General features: G+C 33.4%; 3 protein-coding genes across 7 annotated transcripts; all 3 read left to right on the top strand.

The window, feature by feature from the left end:
- The first annotated feature begins 2,960 nt into the window (after positions 1 to 2,960).
- On the top strand, positions 2,961 to 5,030 carry LOC7456009 (alpha-1,6-mannosyl-glycoprotein 2-beta-N-acetylglucosaminyltransferase). Its single transcript, XM_002321163.4, has one exon. The coding sequence runs from the start codon at positions 3,548 to 3,550 to the stop codon at positions 4,865 to 4,867; it is 1,320 nt and encodes a 439-aa protein (XP_002321199.1). The 5' UTR covers positions 2,961 to 3,547; the 3' UTR covers positions 4,868 to 5,030.
- A 1,104-nt stretch (positions 5,031 to 6,134) lies between these two features.
- On the top strand, positions 6,135 to 8,958 carry LOC7456008 (LOB domain-containing protein 1). Its single transcript, XM_002321162.3, has 2 exons — positions 6,135 to 7,923; positions 8,297 to 8,958. The coding sequence occupies exons 1-2, from the start codon at positions 7,744 to 7,746 to the stop codon at positions 8,633 to 8,635; spliced, it is 519 nt and encodes a 172-aa protein (XP_002321198.1). The 5' UTR covers positions 6,135 to 7,743; the 3' UTR covers positions 8,636 to 8,958.
- Positions 8,959 to 13,570: 4,612 nt separating this feature from the next.
- LOC7469327 (putative protein FAR1-RELATED SEQUENCE 10) lies at positions 13,571 to 17,248 on the top strand. Of its 5 annotated transcripts, XM_052447168.1 has the most exons (5): positions 13,613 to 13,720; positions 13,854 to 13,936; positions 14,773 to 15,838; positions 15,914 to 16,357; positions 16,447 to 17,248. In XM_052447168.1, exons 3-5 carry the CDS (start codon positions 14,828 to 14,830, stop codon positions 17,050 to 17,052), a joined length of 2,061 nt encoding a protein of 686 aa, XP_052303128.1. In that variant the 5' UTR covers positions 13,613 to 13,720; positions 13,854 to 13,936; positions 14,773 to 14,827; the 3' UTR covers positions 17,053 to 17,248. The 5 variants fall into 5 exon arrangements, with proteins under 5 accessions (XP_024441404.1, XP_024441403.1, XP_002321197.1 ...); XM_024585636.2 differs by lacking the exon at positions 13,854 to 13,936 and having other exon boundaries at positions 13,571 to 13,720; XM_024585635.2 differs by having other exon boundaries at positions 13,594 to 13,936.
- Positions 17,249 to 18,330: the final 1,082 nt, after the last annotated feature.

Below are 18,330 nucleotides of genomic sequence, written 5' to 3'. Positions count from 1 at the left end.
CAAATTCATAAACATAAAAAAATGAACTATTTCAATGCGAAAATATGATTTGAATTTTTAGATCTAAAATGTTAAATTAGATTTTGTTTGATGATTTGTTGTTTATAAATAATTTATGAACTTTGATTTCTGTTTAGGATACTTCAAGGATAGTTTAAATGTTTTTTTTAGAAAAAAATAAAAAAATTATAAGTCTCAACATTTTAATTATCACTTGCTCAAACCAAAGTCATTTAGGCTGGCATGACTGTCAGACCCAAGTCACTTGGGTCTAGCATGCTTGCCAGACCCAGGTGCGGGTCTGGCAAACTATACCAGACCCAAGATGTGTTGGTCTAGCCTTAGGTCCGGCAGCCATGCCTGACCCAAGGTGCTTAGGTCTGAAAGTCATGCATGATCTGACAACCAACAAACAAATAGAACAATTGTACACTTTAGTTGCCAGGAGAGAGAAAAGAAAGAAAAAACACAAACAATCAATCACTAACGGTAATCCAATCATTATCTGTCTATATGCGCCACACCATGTGAAGAGGGCGCAACTGCGCTTCAAGTGAGACGATGGATGGCCAAATTTGGCTATCGAGAAGCATCACACGCGCCTTCTTAGTTCAGTGATGAGTTTGTTTTTAAGAGAATGATGGTTATAATGGCTAACATGAGTCTATTTTGTGGTGTTAGCCTTGGTTTTTTGAAGGAGACTATAACAAATAGAGACAGAAGACCTTTTTGGATACAGAGCTAGGACCAAATATTTAATTCCTAAAACCTAATTTCATGTAAATTGTATATTGGCCCGCGCTCCGCATCGGATCAATATCAATATCAATTTTTTTAAAATATAAAAAAATATTAAAAGTATAAAGAATGTTTTAAGCGCTTTGGGTCTGGCTGTCATGCCAGACCCAAACAACTTGGATCTGGCAGTCATTCTAGACCCAAGCGTGCTGGGTCTAACACCCAAGTAATTTGGGTCTTACTTGTTTATCAGACTCAAGTAAACGTGGGTCCAACATACTTTTTTAATTTAAAAATAATAAAACCAATTCCAGGCCCAAGAGCCTAGGCATTGCTGTCAGATCCGAAGTTTTTGGGTATGGCATGGCGCCAGACCCAAGGCTCTTGGGTATGACATGACCAAAAGATCCAAGTTGTTTGGGTCTGGCATGGCTGGCAGGCCCAGGTGCTTGGGTCATGCCAGACCTAGGCATTGAGTTAAAAATATATATAATTACAAAAGAGGAAAAAGTAAAGAGAAGATAGATTTTTTATTGAAGGAATGATAAATTTATAAACATAAAAAATAAATTATTTCAATGAGAAAATATGATTTGAATTTTTAGATCTAAAATGTTAAATTAGATTTTTTTGATGATTTGTTATTTATAAATAATTTATGAACTTGGATTTCTTTTTAGGATACTTCAAGGATAGTTTAAATGTTTTTTTTTAGAAAAAAATAAAAAAACTATAAGTCTCAACATTTTAATTATCACTTGCTCAAACCAAAGTCGTTTGGGCTGGCATGACTGTCAGACCCAAGTCGCTTGGGTCTGGCAAGCATGCGAGACCCAGGCGCAGGTCTGGCATGGACCCAGGTACGTGGGTCTGGCAAACTATACCAGACCCAGGGTGTGTTGGTCTAGCCTTAGGTCTGGCAGCCATGCCTGACCCAAGGTGCTTAGGTGTGAAAGTCATGCATGATCTGACAAACAACAGACAAATTGAGCAATTGTACACTTTAGTTGCTAGGAGAGAGAAAAGAAAGAAAAAACGCAAACAATTGATCACTGACGGTAATCCAATCATTATCTGTCTACATGCGCCACACTATGTGAAGAGAGCGCAACTGCGCTTCAAGTGAGACGATGGATGACCAAATTTGGCTATTGGAAAGCATCTCACGCGCCTTCTTAATGGCGCGGGCATCACCCATTCGCTGAGGAAGAAAAAAAAAGCCAAAGAAACGTCTCGCGAAAAAATGAGAAATTAAAAGTGAAACTATTATTATAATTCACAGTGAAATGTTTATTGATTTATAGTGATTTCTTCACACCATTTAACTTTTATTATAATGACTTTTGTTGTGTTTTAATTTTATATTTTTATGATTAATAGCTGCCATGGGTTTATTTAGGATTTACAACTAAGATGATAATTCCAATTATAAGTGGAAATTAAGGGGAAAAACTATAACACATCCTAAATGGTAAATCTTTAATAATTTTAATGTTTGTTTTTTTTTTGGACAATAACTAATTATAGTAAACGAAATTAAACATGGAAAGTAAATTGAAAATAATTATATAAACAATAGGATATAAATTATAACTTATAAAAAAGTTAATATGCAAAGTATTCTTACACTTAAACTATATGATGCTTTTAGTAATTTTCCTTTTATAATTGTTTTTGGAGAATAATATCTTCATAAAATCCATATCATTTCTTTTGACAAATTCTACTAATATTAAAGAAAAAAAAACATATTTTTAACCAAGACTTTCTGACTCCTATATATAACGTTAATTTCAATTCACTTCCATGTAATGAAAAAAACTCAAATAAAAGGATTATAAATACTATATTATTTATTATTATACTAAAAGTTAATAACATATAAAACAAAACTTTTATTTTGGTTTGCTCACAAATATTCACAAATTTAAATCTTTTAAAATTATTATAGATTTATATAATGATTGTTAATTTTAGAACATGTAAGATTAATTAAAATATACATAAGCTGCTTTGAATATTTATATTAATAAAAAAAATAATTTTTATTCATATAATTTATTTATTTTTATCATATAAATAGATTTATTTGTTGAAGAAGCTTTCAAACAAACAAATTTATAAATCTTGTATAGATATTGTGATTTAAAAAAAAAACATATAAATGGAGTTGTATTTATTTTCTCAAGTCTTTTAACAGTTTTCAGTCATAAATAAAAATAAAGGAACATACGAAGAACAAGACTTTGATTCTAACTTGCAAGTATCTATTCTAAGACTTGCCTTGTAATTTCCGGTTCTTTGATTACAACTTGAAAAGTCCCTAATTACCAAGAAAAACTCCCACCTCCACCTCCAAAGCCAACCCCAAAAAGTCTTCCTTTGCAGCAAAATGTACTTCCTAAGCCTTTGATCTCAAAACACATTTTTCCTTTGAACCAATCGACATCTCCTATACTGGGTCTCTGTTTTTTGATCTGCTTATACCTTTTTCATTTCACTTTGAACCCTTAAAGAGTTCCTTTTTCTCTCTGGTTTTACGCATGGCTCTTGCACGTTTTGATCTCTAATTTGTGTTGATTTGATCTCCAGAAGAATAATAAGGAGCTCTGTATGCTTCAATCTCAGCGTTGAAGACTATTTTTGAGGTTTTTGACACCTGCTTGCCGTTTACTTCAGTTTATCTATCTGTCCCCAATCTGTTTGAGCTTCAAGTTTTGATCTTTCTTCTCTACATAGTACATAGCTATCTTAGAGATGTTGTAGCTTTAATGAGATAGATGTAGTTGATATATTTTGTGATTGCATTATGGCTGCAAATTGTAAGAATCCTCGCCCCAAAGCTGGGGCTTATCGCAGATTTTTATCTCTAGTTTTAGTTACTTTGGTAGGGGTTTTGCTGCTGGTTGTTCTTCTTGGAACAAATTCAGTGTCCAATTTTGTGTCACAGTCTCCGAATGAATCATCGGTTAAGGATTTGAGACCTAGGTATAACTATACAGATTATAGATTAATTCCCAATCTCCCCAAACAGAGTGAGTTATCAATTCAATTGGAAAAGCTTAACCAGTTGCGTCCGAGGAATACAGATCTATATCCGAAGTTAGCTAAGAATCATATAACCATTGTCCTATATGTTCATAATAGGCCCCAGTATCTCAAAGTGGTTGTGGAGAGCTTGTCAAAGGTAGTGGGGATAAGTGAGACTCTACTTATTGTTAGCCATGATGGGTACTTTGAAGAAATGAACAAGATTGTGGAGGGTATCAAATTTTGCCAAGTGAAGCAGATATTTGCCCCGTATTCACCCCATGTTTTTCCTGATAGTTTCCCTGGTGTTTCCCCCAACGACTGTAAGGATAAGGATGATGCAGCAAAGAAACATTGCGTTGGGAAACCTGATCAATATGGGAACCACCGATCACCGAAGATAGTGTCATTAAAGCATCATTGGTGGTGGATGATGAATACAGTATGGGATGGGCTAAAGGAGACAGAGGGGCATACTGGCCATATTCTTTTCATAGAGGAGGATCACTTCATTTTTCCTAATGCATACCGCAACTTGCAGAAACTAGCTGCATTGAAGCCTAAGTTATGTCCAGATTGTTATGCAGCAAATTTAGCACCTTCTGATGTGAATTCAAGAGGGGAAAATTGGGATTGTTTAATTGCTGAGCGGATGGGAAATGTTGGATACTCCTTTAATCGGACGGTTTGGAGAAAAATTCATACGAAGGCCAGAGAATTTTGCTTATTTGATGAATACAATTGGGATATAACAATGTGGGCAACAGTCTATCCTTCTTTTGGCGGTCCTGTTTACACGCTACGAGGGCCAAAAACTAGCGCAGTTCATTTTGGCAAGTGTGGTTTGCATCAGGGTCATGGGGAAAAAGGTGTTTGCATTGATAATGGTGCAGTGAATATTGCTGTAGAAGATGTGGATAAGGTGGTCAACATCAATTCAAAATGGGAAGTGCGGTTCTCTGAGAATCAGCCAGGGTATAAAGCTGGTTTCAAGGGCTGGGGTGGCTGGGGAGATGAGAGAGACCGTGCACTGTGCTTGAAATTTGCTGAGATGCATCACTTCACAAGCACTGATTCTGTTCTGTCATCTGATGATTGAGTTTATGGCATTTTGAGTTCCATGGTTGTAACTGGTGAGGTCTATTTTAGTTTATTGAGCAATTTAAAGGGACGTACTAGAAAATATCATATGTTTGTATTATCATACGATGTTGTGCTGAACTCACGACGTAGCTTTAATGAAATCTGGTTTTTGCACTTTCTATAGTCCGTTTTGCTAAAACTTTGTCAAGCATTTTCTAATTCTAAAATCATCTGGAAGAAAGCGGTCAGAATTCAGCAGAATATAGAGCATTATCTATATGTTGATGCTAAATCTGCTCGCTTTATTGTGCCTTTCTTGGTGGACTAATAGCAGTCATTTTTTTATTTATTTTTGTCTATATGATAGAAATACATCTGCACTCACATTACAGATGTTTCTGTGTTTGCAGAGTTTTATGCATTGTGTGTGTATTTGCATCTCCTTCGTTTTAAATGCTTGAAGTGGATGACTACTTGAGTTGTATTCCTTAAAAGACTCTTGATTAAGTAAAAGAAACTTCACATGGTACTTCTTGTGGATTAGAGTGTATGATTTAGATATTAATTTCTAATTGGTCGCCCTTCATTTGAGAAATGACTTGAATAGCGTTCCATCTTTTCTTCAACGGTCGTCCCAAATTAAATTTATGGTTCTTTCAGATAGATGATTGGCATTTTAGGATGACTAATCGTTAGGTGGGCAATGAACGAGGCAATGTTCTAACTCTTTTAAACAAGGATCAATCGAGCATTCTTAAGGTTCCTTCTACATCTTGCCTGTACATAACTTGAGGAAGGATTGAGTTACACAGTATGCTAATCAAGTGTAACTCCGTGGTTTTTATATACAAGAAGGAATTACAAGGAGTAAGGCATTGTACTTCTAGAATAGAGTTAGAACTTTGAGGTTGGTCTAGCAAACACATATGATGTCTATGATTTAGATTTGTTTCTTTTGAAATATTGTGAAAGCTATTTCTTCTTCAACTAAGTAGAAAGTTTGAACGAAAGAAATATTAAAGAGCTGCCTGGCAAGCCATTTCTTGAAATTCAGAAGGTTCATAAACTTCTTACTTGACTCCTGAAGTTACAATCCATAATGGTTTTGACTGTCGATTAATGAAGTTGGAGCCAGATGTGTTTCTTTTTTTCCGATCACCTAAATTACAAGGTGACTGAAAATTTGTAGGGATGAGAATTCTACCGCTAATAACATTTATTATGGTGCTTGGAGCTTGATACGAGGGTTAGTTTTGTGGCATGAATTTATAAAGCAGAATCTTTGTTTAGATTAGACACTCCTAAGCAACAAGAATCGCATTGATTGAGTTGATATGGTTCATAGTTTTGAAGCCTATTTTGGTTCTTATGATGCGCAGCACTGGCAGAGAACTTTTGTTCTCCAGTATTTAAGCTGGTCAAGTGATGAGGTGACCTATTTTGCATCTGGCAATATTTGAGAGACGAGTGTTGCAAGGAACTTTAGATTTTCAGCTACAGTTTACCATCCTTGTCAATTTTGCGAAGAGAAAGCTGAAGCCTATATAGAGTGTTGGTAAGGCGCGACCTATGGGTTAATGTATCAGTTGTCCCAGGAACCCATGTTGTTAGGGAGGAGAATGCCTCTTCAAGTTATTTATTTGGCCCAATGCCCATCAGAGTTGAGTTTCTTGTTTCTAGCAGACAAGTCTGGTATTTGTCATCATACGTTCCAAATACTTTGTTAATTATCATGAGAGGAAAGAATTGACTGGAGTTGTGTACAATTATGAAATCCTTTCTCTTTTGGAAAAGTCTAATTTGTTCGTGAGAGCATCCAAGAAAGGTTTCGAAATGCGAGGAGTTTTTAGTTTGAAGAAAGATGTTAAAATAGGTGTTTAAGGTGGATTAACCACCATTTTCTTCGTGTTTATCTTGACGTGTAAAGTTTTGGCAGAAAGATGTTAAAATAGGTGTTTAAGGTGGATTTAACAATTATATCTAGAATATTGTGATAACAGGAGAATTTGTATGAATGAATATCTTCAGACACACACCAGAGTCAGGGGTATGTCTGGGATTGTTGTTTTTCCCCTGGATTTCTCAAGGTTTTGTGCTTTCTACTCCTGTAAGATTGGAATGCCGAGCGGGTCCAGCCCAGGTGCTGCAGAAAACAAGCTGTGCGCAATGGACCTAGTCCTATCAACAAAGGCAACTCATGAGTAATGGTATGTTCATGAGTTGGACTGGCACTGGTAGAAATAAAATAGCATCATAATTGTGGACTGAGGAAGCTTCCGTACACAACTTGCAGTCTAGTTGCGGTCAAGAAGAGACTTGATAAAAGAAAAAAACGTGATATTTGAATAACTGATATGAAGATGTCGTGAAAATCAAAGTTGGTTGATATTTTTCCACACCATAGTCGTACTTGGTAACAGAGGTGGGAGAAAATTAGCAGATAAGCTTGCTTGACAGTTCCTTCAGCATATTTTCTACACCATCGAATGAGTAGCAGCAGTTAAGTTTGAAGGTGGGTGTTTCCTTTGACGGGCAGTGACTAAACTAAAATCATCAAAATTTTGTGTGGGAAGATCCCAATTAACTTGGTTTAGTACTGTTGTTAGGTCTGCTGTCCCAACAGTGAGATACCACAGTTTTCAACGTTTCGTCATCATAAGCCTGTCCTCAAGCTCGAACTGGCCGCCTCCCTGTATCTTAATTTCTTGCATTAAACCTTTGAAATATAGCATCCTAACAAAATAACAATCCGTTCTTATCAACTTCTTTACAAGTTAATTAGCTAATTCTCTAGTCTTCTCCTCTTATATATATGCATAGAGAGAGACACACACACACACACCTGCTTGTAGAACCTGCCTTGCCTACGAAGTTTGCACTCTCTAGATTAATATGAGTTCTCAAGCACAGACACGAACCAGGGCTCACCAACCATGTGCTGCTTGTAGAATGCTACGAAGGAGATGCGACAGCAATTGCATGCTCGCCCCATATTTTCCAGGTGATGAAGCTGAGAAATTTTTTGGGGTTCATAAGGTGTTTGGTGCCAGCAATGTTATCAGAATGATTCAGGTTGAACATCACATATACTTGTCACTCGCTAGCTTAGTTCTGCAGTTTAGTAAGTAGTCTAGTCATGAAATTACTTGTTATTCTCACCAGTTTAAGTTTCCTAGAGGAACGTTCTTTATTTTGATCCTCTACTTTGTTACAACTTTCTGTTTCTCTTCATCACTGTTTACAGCCTAGTCCACTGGATGAATCACAGTTCACCTGGTATCACCAGGTTAAAACAAATAAATCTGCTTAATCATCTCCCATCTCATTCGCAAGTACCTAAGATACTTAAAAGTTTTAAAGGCTATTTTAGGGCATCACGAATTCATGATCAAGTGAAGTAACACGATATATATATATATATACCCTTGTGTTTTTTTCTGTCCAGATGGTGGACGAATCAAAAAAAGAAGATGCTGTTAAAGCAATCATCTATGAAGCAACATCAAGGCTCAGAGACCCTGTATATGGAAGTGCTGGAACAATATTCCACCTGCAAAGGATGGTTGAAGAACTCAAGATGCAGGTGGAGTCCATGAGAGCTCAAGTAGTTCAGCTGCAAGAACAAAGAAACCAGTTGTTGGGCATTCTGATGAACGTCCGCCACCTTGATTCCACCTCCTCGGTTCATGACAGCAAGTTTGATGGTGGCAATTTCATGTTGGATGAAGATTCAATGGCTTATGATCCCATGACATTTTTCACAGAAAATGACTGGACTTTCTGATGGGAAATAAAGAGTCCCAGTAAAGTAGTATTAAACATTTTCTTTCATTCAGCTAGATCTCAGGAAAAATCTTTTAGCACTGTATTAGGAGTATTAAATTAAGAAAATGGGTTTTAAAAGTTATGATGAAATTTATGGGAGCATATACTGAGACTTGGTGTACACTAAGAAACAAGAACATTGCTTGAAAAGAAATTAAAGTGGGAATTAAAAAACAAACCCCACCAGCCTAACTAATGCTGCCAGTGCCTAACTAATGCTGATCTATGTCCCATCTGAAGAGAATTGTATTAATTAACAAACAGCTCAGAGAATTTTAATGTAACCATAGACCAAATTTACTGTACATTGCTGCAATAAAATTATTTATTTGTTCTTGAGTTGTAAAAAATAAGCTCAGGGTTTTTTTATCTTTTTTGTTGGTTTATGTTGGTTCTTATTTTTTTATTTTTAATTTTTTTCTTGGTTTTTTTGTTGAATTTTTTTTATTTCAATTACATCATTCAATCAAAGTTTTTTTTGTTTTATTTTTTTCTAGTTTAAACCCATTCTTTTGATTTTTTTTCTTTTTTGTTAAAGCTATTTTTCAATTTAATTTAACCTTCCAATTAAAGATTTTAATTTGTCCTCCAATTAATGTTTTTTTTTTTACCCTCGATTTTTTTTAGATCATTTTATGTAATTGATTTTTTTTCTGGTTTCATCTTTCGACATTCGATATGTCAGGATTCAAATTTATGTGATCTTAATGTTTTGCATTATTTTTTAAAAAATATTAGTTTTGCGATTATCTTTAATTTCTTTTCTGGAGGTTTATAATGGTCTTATGATTTAAGTCACGGGTTTTCCATGCTATTTTTTAATATAAGTTTTTTAGAATTGTTTGTGTTTGATTTTTCAAGATATTATTTTAATGCATCTATGGGTTTTTTTTTTGTTTTATACAAATAAACTTTATTTTTGAAAATAAAAATATTTATTTTTAAATAATATTATTGATGTGTTAGGCCTTGTATAATATTTTTTTAAAGTGTATGTTTATTCAATCAGTTTCATTTGTGTTTAACTTTTAAAATACATTTTTGCCCTTCGATTTAAGAAAAAGTAAGTCATATGCCCAAGCGTTTTTTTATCATTTGAAAGTGGTTTTTTTGTTAGTTCTAAACTAATAGACGGTATTTCGGTCTTTTTATTTTAAATAATTAATATAAATATTCAAAAACAATTCTAGCTGATGGGAGTCGTCAGCGCTTTTTGGGTGATGCGTGTGGCCCCTCCCAGTAGCCAAACCTATCATTCCGCAGTGTTGTTGAAAGCACCTTCACATCCTCTTCCTCCTCATGTGACGCATATAGACAACGACTAGGTGATCTGTCATTGATAGACCTTTATGTTTTTTTTTTCTTTTTTTTTTCTCTCCCTTTAAAAAGTACTGGTTAGTCCTCTTTATTTTTGGTATTTTGATTTTAGTCCTTATTCTTTTGATTTCTAATTTTAGTTATTGACCCTCTTATAAAAGTTTTATTTGTTTTCAATTTAGTTATTCAATTATAATTTGACATATATTATTTTTTTCCAATTTGTTTCATATTATTTGTTTTTTAATTTTTTTTCTTTGGCCCTTCTGTAGTTTTATTATCATTCAATTTCATCATTCAATCCAACTTCATGTTGTATTATTTTTTTCAATTTGGTTCTTATCCTTATCCTTTTAGTTTTTTTCTTTTGTTAAAGTTTTTTTTTTCAATTTAACCCTCCAATAAGAAAATTTAGGTTGCCCTTTAATTTATTTTTTATTTTGGTTTCACCCTCATTCTTTTAATTAAATTTTTTTTTAGATAATTTTGAGTAGTTGATTTTTTTCGCAGTTTTATCCTTCAGCGTTTGATTCGCTAGAAATTGTACTTTGCGGTTTTTCCATTCATAGTGCTTTTGATCTAATGACCTGAGTCACAGGTGTAAAAAGTTAACGCGGATCGACATTCTTTTTATTTTTGCTTATTTGTTTTTTTGATTTCATCGTTCAACATTATTTTTTTAAAAAAAAGATTAGCTTTGTAGTTTTTTTCAATTTCTTTTTTATCGAATTATCTTGTTCTCATGACCTGAGCCATAAGTTTTTTGGGTTAACTTGGGTTGACTCGCTTCTTATTACCTAGGTTACATGTTTATCATGCTAACTCGGGTTGAATTGAGTCAAGTATTTTTTTTGTCCATTTTTTTTTTATCTAATTTCGTACTTCCAATGGTTTTTTTTCCAAGTTATTATGGTCTTTGATTTTTATAAAAATTTTATTTCTTACTATCTTTGTCTATTTTTTATCATCTAATTAAAATAAAACCAACTTATTAAACCTAATTGGGTCTGTAACATTTGTTTTTCTTATTTTTTAATGCGTTTGCGGCACCTAGACTATCATTTCCTTTTTCTTATTTTTTTTATTTTGGTTTTGGTTTTTATTTTAATTAATACATTTTCTTAACATTTCTTTTTTTTAATAATGTTTTTAATTTATTTTTCAATTAATATCCTTTATGATTGTTAATGTCTTTACATAGATGAAATTTATTTTTAAAAATAAAAATATTTATTTTATTTTATTTTATGTTGTCTAGAATTACACAAAATAACATCATTTTGAATAAAACAAATATTTTTGTCAAAACACACCGATTCATTTAAAATGAAACAACGTCATTTTGGTAACCCTATGTTAATTAGGGTTTGAATTTTCTTTTTTAATTTTATATTTCAATTTTTTGAATGGATTCTGATTTTAAGAATCAATTCAATTTTTTAGCGCTTTTTCAACATGGTTCCTAGTCTAGATATTTTTAATTTTGTCTTTAATTAACCTCCAAACTTTAAACTTCTTCAAATTCACCCTTATTTTTAACCAAATTTAGTCCCTGAATATGTGTGCCTTTTGTAGAGAGGTCTTTGGTCTTGAATTTTTTAAACTTAGCCTTTAATTGAGTCCCTAACTTTGATTTTCTTGCAATTTCACCCTTGATTTCATTCTATTAAGCTTGTAAAAGTTAAATTTGGTCCTTCAAAGTTCCAATCTTCTCAATTAAGCCTAACTTAAGCTTTCAAATTTAATTTTTCACCAATTAAGTCCTTAATAAAATTAATTTGACCCATTAAAAGTCTAATTAAGTCCTTACTCTTAATTAATTCTTAAACTTAATTAAATCGTTAATCAGGCTCATGATTAAATCAAATCAACTATTAAAAGTCTAATTAAGTTCTCAAACTAAATTTTTATGAAAATTCATTTGATATTAACTTAAATTAACCTTGAATCTGCATTGTCCTTCACATAGAGGTCCTTTAAGGGTGCGATTGAGTTTTCAATTTCATCAAAGATTCATTTTGGTTTCTTCATCTTTCATTTATTCATTTAAATCTTTTTTCAGCATGTCCTTCCAACCACGTCACTTTTTTTTTTTTTAAGAAAAAGACAATTTTAAGGGAATCTAAAATCAGGTTATGACTATCAACATTGTAGTCATTAATTCTTTGAATAAGATTGCAAAACTCAATTCACATTGGCTAAGAATCTCATAATCAATACTATTTTAAAATAGATAGAATATTTTCTCTAATTCACCTAGGTGATGAATTATCTCATGATTACTTAAATATCTTCAAATAGTTTATGTTATATTGAATATCTTCTCGTTTGTTACCCTTGATTAGGACAACATATAGTCAAGATCAAAACATAACACTCTCTATATAAGATAACTTAGTAATCTCAAGTTTAAGAATTACTTATACAATTATCACGTGAGTCTTTCTATAGAAATAGAAGATCTCTTAATATAGAATTTTTTTACAGGTTAGTTCAGTGCATATGTCATATGACAAGCACTTGCATTTTAGCTCCAAGTATCCTTCATACCTCAGTTTTTTCTATCATATTTGATCCTCATTCTTTTGATTTCTATTATTTTTTTACTTTGGCAAATTTTTTAAATTGATTTTCTTAGTTCATCTTTATTATTAAATTGGTTAGGAATTGAACTTTTGAATTAAGCTTGAGTCTAGAATTTCATGAAATGTGAGTTTAAGAGATTAACCCAAGATTAGAAGATTCACCTAGGTTTTTTTTTTTAAGCTCATGTTCTTTCAGTTTCATCCTTCAATATTTATTTAATTGGAGATTGAGCTCCAATTTTTTTTTTCTTTCTATAGAATTTTTCACTAATTTTAAAAATAACTCGGGTTATCTCGGACCTTATTATTTGTTGTTCTTTGTTAAATTTAGTTTTTTTTAAGAAATTTTATTTTTGAATTAAACTAAATATGAAGATAGGATGCTCACTTCATGATATTTTTTTGGTGGGCTTTTCAGGTTGTTGCTCTGATGGCGCTTGTGGTCTCTTTTGGTGTCGTTATACAGCCTTTTACAGTGACATTATAACAATTTTTATGAGCTCTTTTTAGTGGTGGGGTAGTGTTCATCGTGGAGCAACATTCAATCTTCAACATGCTTTTTTTCTTCTCCTTCAAAGTATGATTTTAACAACTTATTTTTTATAATTAATTATATTTTTTTTGCTTTATTTATTATTGATATTTTTTAAATATATTATTAAATAAACCGAGCTTGTGATACTCGGTTAAGTCAATGACTCAAACCTCATACTTTTTTTCTTTTTTAAAACTATTGATCTCGCTTGAATATTTTTTTTTTATGATGTTAAAAGACACCTAACTCGATACACGGAGTACCAAGGGTCACTTATATAGTGATTTCACTAATCATGGAATTCAAGGACTTCTAGGCTTACAAAATGGTTAGAGTTGTGTCAAAGCCCATTCAGGCCCACTTAATTCTGACGTGGCCCATAAACTAGGTTACTAGAAGTTTAACAAATTGGGCCCTAATATTTTTTTTTTGGAAAATTGAGCCTTGAGACAAACAATTCATTCTTTGTGTAGCATTATTATATTTCTGCAGAGCGAGAAACAGCAAAAAGAAAAACTGAAAGGGTTTTGTAATAAAAATAAATTACTTCTATTTTATTTCGATAATTCATGAATTCTCCACATCATCATCATCATTAGCGATATCAGTAAGTAATTTCTGGTTAGGAAGTATGTTTAGCTAAATGTTTAGTACTAATTTCTGTTATTAAATTACACTGTTAATTGTCTTGTCCCCTACTCTCTCTTTTTTCTTGTTCTTGTCACTGTCCTGTAATTCAGAACTGATTGTATTTGCATCACTACATTGTGAAAAATTCTGCGAATTCAGCATCGGTTTTGGAGGGATTCATTTTGTCTACTGGGTACGTGCTATTTGTTGCAATTTTTTTTCCTGTTCTGTTACGTGGAAGAAATAAAAAAATTTGGGGCTCTCTCCTCGGATTGTTTTGTTTCAGTGATAAATTTCACTTTCTGGTATGGAATCGGTCACTGCAGTGGAATTTTGTTTAATTTTAGGTGAATTTTTATTTATTGATTGATTAATCAGCTTGAATTCAAACTGTTAGCTTTGACGTGAATAGGGTCTGTTTTGTTTTCGTCAAAATATATGTGTCTAATTTTGTTTTCGTTTTTCCCTTTCTTTATCTGTTATGCAGAAAATGGAATGTATGTGGTGTGTGATGGATTTTTCTATGTTTTCTTTTTAACTGTGATTTTTTGAGCAGTTGCCCTAACTCCAGAATATAATGAGTTTGTGCCCAGCAGCAGTTTTGATTTTTTATTTGATATTGAAAACTATGTCAAGCGTACAGGGGGGGCTTTATTCTGTGTTCTTGGTGGAGCGGTCTGATTCTGATACTGTCCTGGCTTTCCACTGTTTTGCTTAAAGAGGCACTGACACAACCTGCTAGGTTGAATTGATTTTGCTGCAGTTAATCATAAACTTCTTCTTCAACCACGCATTTAAGTAGTTTGGTTTTAAGATTCGGCTTTCAATTTTTGAAACTTGCTCTTAAGTTGGATGAATAGAGAGAGGAAGAATACGTTTATCTTATTTCTAGATGTTTCTTTCAATTGACAAAAGATTTAAGAACTGAAATAGAATGTAGCAATTTACTTTCTTTTTTCTTTTTTTAAGTTTTAATCTTCAGAATTTTGAATTGCAGTATTTTTTTTTCCTTCTCTTGCATTCATTCAGAAACCAACCGAAGGCTAAGGAACTGAAAGTTGAAATATTTTTTGGCCACTGGTGAATGAAGCCATCAAATAACATATGGATTCGGCGCCAGCAGTGCCCATGTGGAGATTGGAAGTGTTATATTAAGTATGAGGGAGATGATCAGACTTCAGCAAGCTCTCAGCTAGGAAGGAGTGAGACAACATCAACAGAATTAGTCTTCACTCCTTACGTGGGTCAAATTTTCAAAAGTGATGATGATGCTTTTGAATACTACTCCAATTTTGCTCGGAAGAATGGGTTTTCAATTAGGAAAGCACGGTCGACTGAAAGCCAACATTTAGGGATTTACAGACGAGATTTTGTTTGTTATCGTTCTGGATTTAATCAACCACGGAAAAAGGCAAATGTGGAGCATCCCCGAGATCGGAAATCAATACGATGTGGATGTGATGCAAAATTGTATTTGACAAAGGAAATTGTTGATGGTCTTGCCCAATGGTATGTCTCACAGTTTAGCAATGTTCATAACCATGAACTGCTGGAAGATGACCAAGTGCGTTTGCTACCTGCATATCGGAAAATACAGGAGGCTGATCAAGAGAGGATTCTTTTGCTATCCAAAGCAGGGTTTCCTATTAATCGGATAGTGAAGGTGTTGGAGTTGGAAAAAGGAGTTCAACCTGGACATTTTCCCTTTATAGAGAAGGATGTTAGGAACTTTGTTCGGACTTGTAAAAAGACTGTTCAAGAAAATGATGCTTTGCTCACTGAGAAGAGAGAGAATGATACATTGGAACTCCTTGAGGCCTGCAAGTCTGTGGCTGAAAGGGATCCAGATTTTGCTTATGATTATACCACAGATGAAAATCAAAAGGTTGAAAATATAGCATGGTTGTATGGGGATTCTGTTCGTGCATATACGTTGTATGGCGATGTAGTTACTTTCGACACCACATATCGTTCTATTACCTACGGCTTGCTCCTAGGAGTTTGGTTTGGCATGGATAACCATGGAAAAGCAATTTTGTATGGATGTGTTTTGCTGCAAGATGAAAGTTCTCATTCTTTCACATGGGCTTTACAGGTTTGTGGAAAAGAATTCATGTAATCATTCTGTCCCATCTTCATGTCCTTTTTATGATTTTCTTCTTTTGAACAGACTTTTGTCCGCTTTATAAAAGGAAGACATCCACAGACAATTATAACAGATATGGAGTTGGCCCTTAGGGATGCCATAGCAAGGGAGTTGCCAAATACAAAACATGTTGTATGTATATGGCACATTCTATCTAAGTTATCCAGCTGGTTATCTTTTCCCCTTGGATCGCGGTTTGAAGATTTTAAAGCTGAGTTTGACCTCTTGTGTCATGAGGAAAATGTAGAAGACTTCGAACATCAATGGAATCTTTTGGTTGCCAGATTTGAACTTGTTACAGATAAGCATATGGCTCTACTCTTTTCATATCGAGGATTTTGGTCAATTTCCTACATTAGAGGTTCATTTCTGGCTCGCACAATGGCACCTGAGTTTTCACAGTCTCTGCACACATTCCTGAAAAGAATCTTGGGTGGACAAACATGTCTGCAAGCATCTTTTGAGCAGGTATACGGGTCAGTTGTCTCAAAGATTTTCTTATCAAGTTTCTGTTATTTGATAGACTGCATTTTGGATTTTGTTTGTGGGTCTTGCAGATTGGTCTTGCTGCAACTGTTGGAAATCAAACCAGAGATGGGACGCCGTATATGCATATCAAGACATGCTTGCCAATTGAAGAACATGCACGCAGTGTGCTTACACCTTATGCCTTTAATGTGTTGCAGCATGAAATTGTATTGTCGTTGCAATATGCTATACAAGAAATGGCAGATGGATCATATCTTGTCCAACACATCAAGAAAATGGATGGCGAACGTTTTGTAAATTGGATGCCAGAAGATGAGCAAATTCACTGTTCTTGCAAGGAATTTGAACATTCGGGGATATTATGTAGGCACTCTCTTAGACTGCTTGAGGTGAAAAACTACTTTCAGCTCCCAGAAAGATATTTTCCCCTTCGCTGGCGACGGGACCAATCACTGGTTCCTATGGATGATCAAAATGCTCAAAGCAACAACGATGAGTGTGCTCAAGCCTTCCATGCTCTTGCTGAAGCTCTATTGACAGAGTCCTTGATATCGAAGGAACGTTTTAACCATGTACAAAGAGAAATTACGGGGCTCCTTGCTGAAGTTAGAAGTATGCCAGTGGCTGAAGAATTATCTCTGAATATACCCCCTAACAATGTCAGTGAAACGTAGTTTTGTTGATGTAGCAAACAGTGGTATATGACTGCAGTTAGAATTTCATTCAAATTGTTGGATATATTTGGACAAGGGAACAAAAAAACAAAAAACAAAAGTGTTGAAAGCATAGAAAAGATAGTTACTGTCGATTTTAATATGCCTATGGATTTTGGCAATCAAAATGGAGGTGGTGAAAAAGCCATTTTTGCCCTACTGTTCTCTTGAATTTCCCCCAAATATGTGAAGGGTTTTTCTACCGTGTCTTTAACCAAAGGCATTGGTTTCGTCGCTGTTGAAGCTTAAAAAAGGTTGAACCAGACATGAAATAACCGGTTGAATATTATCTGATTGCATGGATTTTCTTTTAGTTTGGAGGGCTAGGCAGAATTGTATGGTTTACGGTGGGATTAGGGAGTGAAGAGCCAAGATGATTTTTTTTTCTAGCTTTTTTAGTTATAAAGAAGTTCGGTCTCAGATCTTTTGCGAGAGAGAGAGAGAGAGAGATTGATACTAGAACTAAGCGTAGCATATTTATCAGCCAGGGAGTTCATATGGTCCATACTTGAACTGAGCGTAGCATATTTATCAGTCAGGGAGTTCATATGGTCCATAACTCTCATCAGATAAAAGTATTTGGGAGATTATGATTTAATACTTCTAGTTTTGAAAAACCAATTTGATCTAACTTTAGAAACTAATTAATTAGTCTTTTGCCTAGTGTTAATTATACTTAATTTCATATTATTTTGTTTTAAATAATGTCTTCTTTTTTCTTCAATCACTTAATATTATTTATTTATTTTTCCTTTTTCTATTTATTAAAAAACATAAATTTGAAAAAGAATATGAAATGAATGGGGTAGGACTAATTAATTAGTTTGTAAAACTAGAGAAGCTATTTCATTTTGCAAAACTAAAATAATTAAATTATAATTTACTCGGTGGTTGTTGGTGGTGGTAGTGTTATCATCTATCATAGATACTAAGGGTATTAAAAAAAAAAAAACCTTATAATATTTACATTATGTGATCCAATCTAATCCGTCAAAGTTTGATAATGTGGATATTACAAATAATAATGGATTAAAAACTCAAGAAATGAATATCACAGATAAAGTGATATGTCAAAATTTATGAAACCCGGTCAACTTGACTCAACTTATATGCCATATATTCTCTTTATCTTTATATTTCATAGTTTATGGATTGAACATTTATTTTTATTTTATTTAAAAATATTTTGGCTATAAAGTTCTTGTTAGTGGGCTTTTAATTAAATTTTTTTAATGTAAC

Source organism: Populus trichocarpa, chromosome 14 (assembly GCF_000002775.5).
Source record: "Populus trichocarpa isolate Nisqually-1 chromosome 14, P.trichocarpa_v4.1, whole genome shotgun sequence".
In the NCBI taxonomy this organism is placed as follows: Eukaryota; Viridiplantae; Streptophyta; class Magnoliopsida; order Malpighiales; family Salicaceae; genus Populus; species Populus trichocarpa.
This window is presented reverse-complemented; position numbering and strand designations above follow the sequence as displayed.

What these genes read in the sequence shown, in the direction of transcription:
- LOC7456009 (XM_002321163.4), top strand. Translation starts at nt 3,548, where the DNA reads ATGGCTGCAAATTGTAAGAATCCTCGCCCCAAAGCTGGGGCTTATCGC.
- LOC7469327 (XM_024585636.2), top strand. Translation starts at nt 14,828, where the DNA reads ATGAAGCCATCAAATAACATATGGATTCGGCGCCAGCAGTGCCCATGT. An exon ending in CTTTCACATGGGCTTTACAG is followed by an intron (nt 15,839 to 15,913) that starts GTTTGTGGAAAA and finishes TCTTTTGAACAG; the next exon opens with ACTTTTGTCCGCTTTATAAA. An exon ending in TGCAAGCATCTTTTGAGCAG is followed by an intron (nt 16,358 to 16,446) that starts GTATACGGGTCA and finishes TGGGTCTTGCAG; the next exon opens with ATTGGTCTTGCTGCAACTGT.
- LOC7456008 (XM_002321162.3), top strand. Translation starts at nt 7,744, where the DNA reads ATGAGTTCTCAAGCACAGACACGAACCAGGGCTCACCAACCATGTGCT. An exon ending in ATGTTATCAGAATGATTCAG is followed by an intron (nt 7,924 to 8,296) that starts GTTGAACATCAC and finishes TTTTCTGTCCAG; the next exon opens with ATGGTGGACGAATCAAAAAA.